Source organism: Plasmodium yoelii (genome assembly GCF_900002385.2).
Source record: "Plasmodium yoelii strain 17X genome assembly, chromosome: 6".
Taxonomy (NCBI): domain Eukaryota; phylum Apicomplexa; class Aconoidasida; order Haemosporida; family Plasmodiidae; genus Plasmodium; species Plasmodium yoelii.
In genome coordinates this window covers 703595-716789 of record NC_036178.2, presented here as the reverse complement: position 1 = coordinate 716789, position 13195 = coordinate 703595, and the positions used below count along the sequence as shown (strand labels likewise).

General features: G+C 20.6%; 1 protein-coding gene across 1 annotated transcript; it reads left to right on the top strand.

Annotated features, from left to right (window-relative positions):
• Positions 1 to 227: 227 nt before the first annotated feature.
• Positions 228 to 12673, top strand: PY17X_0615800 (conserved Plasmodium protein, unknown function; the record flags this gene model as incomplete). Its single annotated transcript, XM_022955390.1, has 10 exons — positions 228 to 2713; positions 2828 to 3334; positions 3445 to 10242; positions 10392 to 10539; positions 10648 to 10758; positions 10923 to 10979; positions 11102 to 11169; positions 11260 to 11328; positions 11443 to 11619; positions 11716 to 12673. 10 exons carry the CDS (start codon positions 228 to 230, stop codon positions 12671 to 12673), a joined length of 11379 nt encoding a protein of 3792 aa, XP_022813174.1.
• Positions 12674 to 13195: the final 522 nt, after the last annotated feature.

Genomic DNA, 13195 nt, shown 5'->3' with positions numbered 1-13195 from the left:
GAGTAATGGTAATCGCCGGCTGGCTTTGTTCACATTCTCATTTCCTTTGTAGTGATGTGTCACGAAATTTGATACAAACAGTAAGGATAATGAGGTGATAAAGGGAATAGATATATTTTTTTTGGTATTTTTTGGTGTTTTTTTGGTATTTTTTTGGTGTTTTTTTGTTTTTTTTTTGTTTTTTTTTCACATTTTATCAATAATTTCATTCCGTTTTTGAATAAAATATGAGCAACCATGCCTTTTTAAATAAAAACAACTACAGAGTAATAATTCAAATTATTACTAATTATATAAACCTTGAACAATATGAGTTGGCAAGACTATTATTAATAAATTTAATAAATTCTAACTTATTAAATGTATCAGACATAGGAAAAAATAAAAAAATAACAAATTATTTAATTAAAAATAAGCTTTATATATTAAAAAAAGTCTTAAAATATATTAGAAGATATATAAAATATGGACCATCTCCTTTACAAATATTTTCAAAAGAAATATCAAGTTCTCATTTTTTGCTAAAATTAGTTAATGATTATAATTATTTTGTGGATATTATTTTTTTTAATTTTATTAAATTTGAAAATGATTACAAAATACTTTTCAGCCAGTTTAAACAGATTTGTTCAGATTTGCCGACTAAGGATTGTGACAAAACAAGCCAAGAGATATATGGCAAAACAAGCCAAGAGATATATGACAAAATAAATAAATACAATTTTTTAACCAAATATAAATATATACTAAAAAAAAAATATATATCAAATGAAATAAAACAGAAAATACTTTTTGACATCATCCTTTCTATTATAATTACACACAAGGACCATTATTTAAAACTTGGACAAATTTTTAACATTTATTTTAATTTCAACTTTTTTAGTATTGACATTTTACAGTATTTGAGGCGTCTATTTTATTTGTATATAAAAGCGAGAGAATTGCTTAAAAATGGAAAAAAAAGCGGAAAAAAAGGTGGGAAAAAAGGTGGGAAAAAAGGTGGAAAAAAAAGCGGAAAAAAAAGTGGAAAAAATGACAGAAACTTCCTACTATTTTATCTCATTGATTATGTAATGCCCGATAATAAAAAGCAGACAAAAATTAAAACCGACAAAAGGAATGAAAAAAAGAATGCAAATTTTGTTAAAAATATTTTTAGTGAAAAAAAATACAAAATAAATTATAATGACAATTTTTTTAATAAAATAGATGAACTAACACTAACGAATTTTAAATTGATTCACGAAACAGATGGTTGCACAGATTTAATAAATTTTCGAAAAAAAAAACAGAATAATAAAAAAAAAACTGATGATATTTCATCCAAAAATAACTTAAAAAAAAATATGTCCGAAACTAATAATTTAAATGTTATATATATTCCTCCTTTATATATAGTCAATCAAAAATGTATACATAATTATATCACATCATATCAAGATGAAATTTTATTTTTTTTTAAAAAAAATATAATTATAGAAATATTTACTGATTTATTTTATCTATGTTTTTATTTACCATCTTTATCTCTTTCCCTTTTTAAAGCTCTTTTTTTTAATAAAAAATTCAAAAAATTTTTATTACACTTATTTATGTTAAACAATAGACAATATGTCAATTTTGGGGAAAATAAAAAACAAAATGGAAATTCAAATATATATCAAGAACAACACAAAATAGAAACAAAACAAATAAATATCCAAAATAAAATATATGAATCTTATCTCATTTTTTTAGAAGCATATTTTGATATCATTCATATATATATAATTGTTTTAACAGAAAAATTAAAAAAAAATGATTTAATAAATTATCAAAATTTTATATATCTTTTTAAATTTAATCATCTATTTATAAATAACATATTTTTATTTTCTATATCTTCAACTATTTCATTTTTATATCAAAAATGTCAAGAATCTTTTACTCAAATTAGGTCAAAAATTAAATCAAACCCTCTTATTTATAATCATGCAAACAAAATTGGTCCCATTCATCCTCCCGAATCTCCTGACCCACCCACACACTCGCCAAACCAAAGTGTAAGCCACGTAAAGACTGAACAGGTTGAAAAGGTTGTGAATGCTGTAATGGGCGAAACGGGCGTAATGGGCGAAACGGGCGAAACGGGCGAAAGCTTCCCACATCTCTCAAAACAATACCATTTAGCAACTAATATTCTGAACAAAATATACACCTTTTTGGTAATGTTAGCATTTTATTATAATTGTGAAGATATAAAAGTTTTATGTGTTGATTCGTTTTTTCATAAAATTGATATTGAAAAGGATGATTTTTTTAAAAATTGCGATAATTTATATAAAAATCAAAATGAGGCATATTTGGTCAAGTTAGATGGAATTGGTTTATACTTGTGCATAAATTATTTGAAAATTAACAAAATAATTTATTTATATATTAATAAATTAAGAAATAAAATGAGTTATAGAAATATATTCAAAAGTACTAAATATATTGGATACAAAAATAAATCCATACTTTACGAAATTCTAGTTTCGACCAATACATTTTATTCAAATAAAACTAATCAAATATATAATATATTTATTTATTTATTTAATTATATTGATGATATTTATTCCAAACTTGTGAACCATCAAATAGTTTGCTATCCAATTGGAATCGAAAAAAATGAGGATCTACTTTTTTATATTAATTATTCTCGAATCTATAACATCCCTTTTTTAAGGTAAACATAAGTTTGACACTTTTGTCTATGCAACGGTGCGGTGTTTCCACCATTTTTTCCACCATTTTTTCCATTTTTCCCATTTTCATCATTTCCATTTTCCCACCTTTACAGATATTTGTTTTACGTTTGCCAGACCCACCTGGTGCAAAACAACTTTGAGCATCTAAATAAGATTCTAAACAATTTTAAGGATCTAAAAAATTTGTGCATCTTATACTGTATTGAAAATACGAATGATGTAGGAATAAAATTCAGATGTTTAAATCAAATAGAAATATGCAAAAATAATAGATATTTATATAATTATATTAAAGACATAAAAATAAAAATAAATCTTACTTGTGTAAATTACAATTTTTATAAAACCCATGAACATAAATTAAAATTATTTAAAACAAAAAAAGTCAAAAAAAATGATATATATAAAATGTTAGAAAATTATTCTATTCCATATTTTTTAAACAAATTTAATATAATACCATATGTTAATGCAACCTTTATTATGACATTAAAAAAATATACTAAAAAATTATCTTTTTCTAAAAAAAAAAAATATATGAACTTAAACATGCTCTCATTTTATACTTCAATTAAAGCAGCATATGGCTACTTGTCAGGGTATGTCTTCCACTCTGTTTTTTCAAATTTTTTCACATTTTTTTTAATTTTTTTCAAAATTTTCAAAATTTTCAAATTTTTTCACATTTTTCTGTTTTTTTTGGCGACAGGACAACGGGCCTACACGAGGTTGAGAAGAATTACAAACTGGTTCGATACAAAGAGTGTAAAGTAAAATGTCTATTTTATATTATAATAATTTTATTTAGATTTATAGAAAAAAGACAAATAAATGGGTCCAATTTTATAAAGCTTGTAATATTTATATATAATAAATTAAGAGAAAATAATAAAATCAACAAAAATAAATCGATATTTTTTTTTAATTTAAGAAACTTGTTATTTAAAATATTTGAAAATATTTATACAAGGTTAATAATATTTTTTACAAATTTTGAAATTACCAAAAATGTGAAAAACGTAAAAATAGATTATAATGGCAAATATAAGAATAGTTACAGGGTTCCGAAAAATGGCAAAAAGAATCATAAAAATGGGGAAAAAAATCATAAAAATGGGGGAAAAAATCATAAAAATGGGGGAAAAAATCATAAAAATGGGGGAAAAAATCATAATAATGGGAAAAAAGACGATTCGGGGGGGAAATTGAAAACTTGGGCAGCGTATCCCTCAAAATGTGATGATAAATTTGTAGTATTTAAAATAAATGATGATAAAAAAAATAAAAAATGTTCATTTTATAATTTATTAACAAGAATAGAAAAGAAAATAAAAGATAAAGAATATATATACTCTTGTTTCAAAAAAAATGAAAGAATACATAAATTAAAAAAAAAAAAAATTAACAACATTTTAGACAAATATATATATGATATTATATACAATACATCACAAGAATATGTTTATAAAAATATTGTTAATCAAAAAGATAAAAATATTAATATATTTTTCCTTAATAAATATAAAAAACAATTAATTATGTCTACATATACATATAATTTAATTTTATATCTCAGATTTATTCAAATATTTAAAAAAATATATATTAAAAATATTTTATCAGATTCAACTTTTATTAACAATTCATATATTTCTCAAATTTTATATATATCTAAAAATATATATTATAAAAATAGTTTTCTTATTTATTTATTTGTTTATTACATTAATAAATATAAAGAAAATGAAATAAATCGATACATTTTATTAAATAGTTATAATATCGATTTCTTGTTAATATATATTTTTCTTGGAATATGTGTGACACATTCTTATCAAGTTGAAAATGGAATCATTTTATTAAATTTTGCAAAAACAAAAGTGAATAAAATGAAAAATGATGTTGAACAAAAGAAAAAAGGACAAATCATATTCAAATTTTTACTTTATTTTATTAAAAAATTACATATATTATTAAAAATCAAAAAAAATATATCTAAAAATAAGTTACCAACAAATAAAAACGATCAAAATGGGTATATATATGATAAAGCACTCAGCCAAAATTTACGTCGCAAAAAGATGCAAAACAGGGTACAGAATAGAACACAAAACATTCTTCTTATTAAATATCTACTCTTAACATCGAATTCGCTAAAAGTGCAATCCAAAATGATAAAAAAATATTTCATAGATTTATATAAAAAAAAAAATTTTTTACAAGACATGTTTTTTTTTTTTTCTAATATGAAAAAGAAGAAAAAAATAGTTTTAAAAATTGAAAATTCACAAATAGATAAAGAAAATTATCCAAATTTTACAAAAGATGCAAATATTTGTGTAAAAAATAAAACAAAATATCAATACATATCTTATAAAGATATGCACAATATTTTGAACAAATATTCTACACTCTTAATACAAAATATAGATGATCAAAAAGGAAATGTGTTAAATTATTTACTTTATTTTTTTTTCTTTTCTGATATATTAATAACATATATATATGATTCGATAAGCGGAAATAAGATAGATGCAAATTTTGTCGACTCTTTTTCTAAAACCCAAACGACCAAATCGGCACAAAAAAATAAACCGGCACAAAAAAATAAACTGACCAAACCGACCAAACCGACCCAAACAAATCTATACCACATCACATATCAAACAAAAATCAACTATAATTTGTTTAACATTTTTACCATAGATATATATACACTTGTAAAATATATTTTGTTTATTGTAAAGTCATATGGAAATGCTAAAATTTTATGTTCTTTCTTTTTCATACAATATTATCATCTTTTAGTTGGAAATATACAAACAATATTTTCTATATATAATGAAATTCCTATTCATAAAAAAAATTTGGATTCACAATTTGGAATTATTAATTTATGTTCTAATATCAAAAATAATAAACATATAAAATATAAAATAAAATCAAAAAATATATATAAAAATAAAAAACCAATAATAGAATGTTTAACTAATGATTTTTTATTTTTGATTAATGATGTAAATACTATAAAAATTATAGAAAGAAATATAAATTTAACAATAAAAAAAAATAAAATTACAAATATACAACAATTATACAAATTGTATATAGAATATATAATAGACAAAATTGAAAATCAAGAAATAAAAATATTTCCAAATAAATCTATCTCTACAAGACTAAAATGTGCACACCCACCACCTGATATGTCTGACACATCTGATACGTCAAATAATACTAATAAAAAAAACGCCATTATGAACATTTTTATATGCTTGGAAAAGTGCGATTATTATTTTCCCTTCTGTTTCAATATATTATATGCATACCACTTTTCAAAACCGTATAACATTTTGAATCGATATATAAAGGAGCTCTATAACAATGTAAACAGGATCTTTAAAATTGTCGAAAAAAACGGAGAAAAAAACGGAGAAAAAAACGGAGTAGACGAAAAAAACGAAAAAAACGGAGTAGGCGAAATAAACGAAGTAAAGGGCAACAGCCTTACCATCGAACTGCTTAATGGCATCTATTTTGTAAAATACCATGACCTGTTTCATCTCAATTTTTTTACCAAATATGTTTTATTTTCTTCACTCTTTGACAATCAGAGTTATGCAGATTGTTTAGATATTTGTGAAAATGGCATTAAATATGACCAATTTATTTCTATTAAAAAATATTATTCTAATTTGTTTCAAAATTTGAATCGACTTAATTTAGATGCAGATAAAAGAAAAGAAAATCTCCGATTCTTGTTTGAATATATATTACAGATAGATGTACCAATTGATGTACGAATAGATATATTTGTAAATAAAATAATGAGAAATTATAAAAATTTGGAAATATTTTGTTTTCATGAGCTTATGATAGCATTAAATATGTGTCTATATAATGAAAAGATTCAAAATTATGATTCAAAAAGTAATATGCATCTATATATTGTTAATTGTGAAAATATACATAATCTTCCAAATAACATAGATGCAAATCTAGCCAAATTAAATACATATAAACATATTTTTAAAATAATTTATCATGCTAAAAAAATACACAAATCATATATATCATCTATTAATCCAACAAACAAATTCAATTTTGTTAATATTTATTTATCTATTTTAAAAAAAGAAGAAAATAAAATTGATCTATTAAATTTTATTTCAACATATAAGTTATTCAAATATTGTGTTTTTTTGGTAAAATTTAAAAACATTTCAGATAAAAATAAATCTGAAATTATTATGAAATTTACAAATTATTATATTTTGGATTTATGGCGTCTTAATAAAGATGTAGACAAAACAATAGAATCAGATAATTGTAAAATTGTAAAAAAAAATAAAATTATTTTATTTTTAAAAAAATTTAAAGCTCAAAAATTGAAAAGTATAATTCATTATATATTCTATAAAAATAAATTAAATATATTAACAAATCTTTTACATTTTTTATTGATACATTTTAAACACAGATATATTAAAAGGTTTTATGTATTAAGCTTAGTTGCTAAATATATAAAAATTGAACATATTTTTAAAAAAAATATTAATAAAATATATAAAAATATACTTCCAATATTGATACAAAACAATCATATAGAATTAGCAGAATATATAATAAGTAAAAATTTGATAACATTTAAAATGTATAAAATATATTATTATGCTTTTTTAAATATTAATATTAATTTATGCACGATAAATGAATCGATAGTTGGCAAAAATGAATCTGAACAGATTCAAACAGAAAACATATATAACATACAAAAATGTATTGATATATTAAAATTGTCTATTATTTATCGAGCAAAAAATAATATTAAATTTATTTATTCTATTTTTTTATTTATAACTCAAAAATTATTTGATACAATTTGTGAAAGCTTAGATAATAATCAAAATCACAATAATATTTATAACACTTTTGATTATAAACAAAACCTTATTAGATTAAGGACAAATCATTTTGAAAATCAAAAAAAAGATATAATTAAATATACACAAAATATAAATTTTCAAAAAAAACACAGCTTATTTAATATGTTTTACAAAAATTGCATTTACAAAAATACTCAAAATGTGCAAAAAAATAATATAATTAAAAAATATCACATCTTAGATAGATGCACGAAAAAAGATGCAGCAAACGTTGACAGTTCTAAAAATATCAATTTGGAAATAAATGCTGCATCTGGTCATGATAGACAAATTAAAGAAAAAAAAAAAAATAGATTAAACATGAGTACAGATAAAAATGTAGACAAACAAATTAGTACAAATATATTGATATACATTTTTTATAAGATATGTTTTTTTTTTTATGAAAATTATAAGGAATTAAAAAGTGCAACCAATTTAGTATCTAATTTATTACCTATTCTAATATATATAAAAATGTCTATAAAATTAAATATTAGAATTAAGGATATTATTAAAATGAATATACAATATTTAATAAATAAATTAAAAAAAAAAAATTATAATATATGTAATTATTTAATACATAGAATATATTCTTGTTACTTTTATAACATAAATACATTTTATATATTAAATGAGTATGATTTATTTTATTCATTTTCAAAAAAAAAAGAAATTTATAACAAATATAAAATGATAAAAAATTTGATATCTTTGATATATCGTTTCAAATCACCTTTTAATAGTTCAGAAAATATAAATCTAACTTATTTAGAAAAAATCAAAAGGTTTTATATATTTAATCATGAAAATATGATATATATTTATAGGAATAAGAATATAAACAAAATTTTGTATAACAATTTGATGAATATGCGAAATGAAAATAAACATATTAAAATAAAAAATATTCTTAATTCATTATATTTTGATACATCCAATTTTTATAATTTCCAAAACGAAAATAAACAAATAAAAACAACAGCTGATAAAGTTAGCAACATTGAAATAGCTAATGGTCATATTTTTCTGAACAATGCAAATGAAGTAAAATTATGTAATTTTGTAAAAAAAACAAAAAATAAATTTAAAGTAATAAGAAAAGAAAAGATACATGAAATAATTCAAAATATTCGTTTTAATATAATGGCATTTCATTATGAACTTTTAAATAAAAATAATACACATTTTTATTCCACTCTTAGTTTATTTTGTTTCTTTTTTTTTGATTTTCATTTTTGTAATAATATATATAAAAATTATAAAAATTTATCATCTTATTTAAACAAATATACACATATAGAACGAAATATTATTACTAACAATTTAAATGTTAAACAAGTTGAAATATTTAAAGAAATAAAAAATCAAGAACGAAATTACAGAAAAAATATATATTCTGATTATTTATCTTCATATAAAAATAACAATTTAATAAATAATGAAAATATTTATAAAATGGTTATTCGAACAGGAAAATACAGTTATCTTACTTATATTATATTAACAAATTCCGAAATTAACAAAATTAAAAAAGAGAGAAAAAAAACGAATGTTAGACAAAACATTTTTAAATATTTTACTATTGATAATATTAATTATTCTTCCTGTTTACAAATAAAAAAAAATAAAAAATTATTTATTTCTCCAAAATATAAATCAAAAAATAATGTTATATGTACAAATTTGTTAGATAATGAACAAAAATATATATATTCCTTTAGTACACCTATTTATATAAATAGACATGTTTTAAACGAAATAACATTTAGTTATCTTTACAACTATTGTAACAACATACATTTTAAAGCTAAGGATAGTGATATAGAAAAGGTAAACAAGTTTGCACACAAAAATTTATTTATTTATTTAATAGAGATAATAAAAAACCCATATGTAATAAATTATAATCAACGCTACTTCGAAAATGTAGAAAATGTAGAAAATGTAGAAAATGATTCTTACAATCAAGGTAGTGCACTAAACCAAACGCTATATTTACGAAATTATTGCTTATCAATTTTTGACAAAAAAAATAAAACAAGTGATGATAATAATAATGAACATAATAATGATCAAGATAATAATAATTGCACCAATTTTATGAACAAGTCAGGAAAAAAAGCCAACTTTTCACAAAAAAAAAATAATAAGCTTAAAATAAAAAAATTGGCTAGCTCGAAAACAACATTTATATATTCCAATTATATAAGACAAAAGAAAATTACTCAAATTACTAATATGTTTAAGAATAAACTAGAGATATTCCAAAGATATATCATATGTATGCACAATAATTCTTTAGAAAAAAATATAATGCAATTTTTTATATCTAAGGATGTTATAGATTATTATAAATATTTGTTTTATGATATAAACAATTGTTCTTACCCTCTATGTTATATAAATCCGAGCGATAATATGAATATCATGTTACAATATTTTAAAAATGATATTAACCAAGTTTCTGAAGATATTATTTATTTCGAAAATAAAAAATATGTTAACAATAAAATTAATGCAAAAAAAATAAAAATCTACCTTTTTATTACTTCTTTACTACTTCCTCTTGATTCGAGGTAATAATAAAATCTTTATCCTACTTTTTCAACAATAAATAATTAATTATTAAAAAAAATGACCAAAATTAAATTTATTACGAAAAAAATATATATGCATATGCATATGCATGTTTATTATTTTTTGTTTTTTTTCCTTGCTTGTTCAGGTCCTTAAAATTGACAAACTACAACAATTCAAAATATGATGACAATTTTATAAGAAGTTTGAAAGACTATTGTTCTTTGCACAATCTGATGAGCTTATATACAAAATATGATTTGAGCAAATCATGTCTTAAGCTCCTTATAAAAAATGTGAGAAAAATATATACCATTAGTTTAATTCATGTTTATAAATAGTGAAAAAAAAATATGCACACTTATTTAAATACAATTTCCTATATATTTCTATCTTTTATGCAGGATTTACTATCAGAATATTTTATAGGAATCGTTAAAAGGGCAAATAAATATAATTATATTTATAAGATATTTCAAAATGTGTCTAATTTTAGGAACCCACTTCTTCAGCAGGTAAAGCTATATATCATGATCATTTGTATGAACATAATAAATTTGGATATTTGCATATTTGTATATTTACATATTTACATATTTACATATTTACATATTTACACATTTACACATTTACACACTTATTGTGTTGCTAAACTTCTTGAATCTTATTTTTTGTTCAGAAAATAAAGTGCTATTTGCTAAAAAAGAAAATGTACAACTTGCTTTACAATTATGTGGTAAGGGAAAAATTAATATTCATTCTGACATGTATTAATATATAATAATTTTTTATACCCTTTTTATTCGAAAATGTCATATTATTTTTCCAACATTTTTATTTTTTTATTTAAAATTTTAGATTTTTTCAAGCGATTATTTAAATGCAGCCATCATAAGTATATACCATTATTCCATTGCCCGAAATATGTAATCAAAATAACGAACAAAAAAATATATATGACATATTTTTATTTTCTTTAAAATGATGTGTGCATACTATCTTCATTTTCTTTACAGTGATGCGAAGAATGGTCATCTAAACAATGCTATCGTAAATCTTACCTTAATTGTTAAAAATTTAGAGAGGTAAAGAGTTTTATTTTTTTAAATAAAAATGTTAGGAAAAATATTAGGAAAAATATATACGCGAAAAACATGATAATATATATGTATACATACATGTGTGTGTATTTTTTTCAGTTCGAAGAATTATAAAAATTCCAACCGAAATATTTTTTATGACAATTTCATATTCCGAAATAATACCAATCGAAAAAAGAAAAATAGACAGTTATATAATAAAAGCAATTTTAATATTCTTTTTGATGAAACTAAAAAACGAACAAATCACACAATTCCAATCGAATTAATATTCAGGTAAAGCTCCAAATGTATACAAATATGTACATGTACATGTTCATATTTTTCTATATCTTCAAATGAATTATAATATTTTTTTTTTTCCCAAAACAGATATATTGATTTGGTAATTCTTCAGCAACAGCTGTTACAAGAAGATCTCGATATACATGGGAATATAATAAACTCCAAAAAAATAGACATTATGTTTTGTATTAGTTTATTAATTTATAAAAAAATATATATTTTAGCAGACAAAATAATTAATATATATCAATTTAATTATATTTTTACTTATTGTTTAGCTTGTATGTTTTGTCTTTTAATTAATCAAAATTTATCTTTTCTACACAATATAATGAATTACATAAAAATAAAATTAAATAATAATGACATTAACATATTTGTTTTGCACATAATTTATCTTTATTTGGGATATAGAAGAAAATTTAAATTTATATACGAAGCTATTCAAGAAATGCATGAAAAAGAGGTGAAACCAAAAACAACTGAATTAAACAATTCAAATACAAATATACCAAATACACCAAATACGTGTGCAGAAAAATATGATAAAATTAATATGCCAGCTAGCCAAATATCCGAATATGATATTAATATGAATATTTTACCTGAACAGGTTAATAATATATTAACATATATTACTGATAATGATTTTTTATTTTATTCACATGTATTAATTTATATTCATAATAAAAAAGAATATAAAAATTTATTTAAACATATTAAAAATATATTATTTACAAATATAAAAAAAAATGATATTTACAAAATGATAATATGTGCATATAAATATATTAGTAACAAAAAAAAAAAGAATATTAATCTTAGCCCTATCAATAAAAAAAGTAATTATAATTTTATTCATGACAATCTATCTTATTTAAAAAAAAAAAAAATAAATAAAATAAGTATAAAGGAGTTTGGAAATATTCATCAAGATCAAAACTTTTCTACTTTAATGTCTTTGGCTAAGCAATATCCTGATAATATTAAAAATAAAATAAGCACTGAAATTTTGTCTATTTACAAAAATTCTAGTATATTATAAATGAAATGGTTAGCAATTATATTATTTCCATACTTTTCCGCTATATATACTCTTCGTTTTTTTTTTTCTTTATTTTGTTTGCTCGATTTAATAGAATGTGACAAATTTATTTGCTTATTTTTTATGCAACTATAAACATACAAAAAATATTATATAATTGTTTCATACTTATTGCAATGTGTGCATATATGTTTGAAATTTATGTAGTTGCATAAACTATTTTTTTTTTTGTTTATTTCCATTTTTTAAATGTTGTATATATGCATATTATTGAGTATGGAAATATCACTAACAAAAAATGTGTGATATAAAATTTCTTATAAAGAATAATATATAAAAACCGGATGTATCACTGTAAATTTTGACGTTGTATAATAAGAATATACAAAAATGAAGATAGCCAACCAAAAAATAACTTAACATGAAATATATTTTTGTAAAAAATAAAAAAAAAAAAAAAAAAAACATATATGTGTGCATATATTGTTGGCTATTTGTTATCTTTCTTTTCTCTTCATTTAT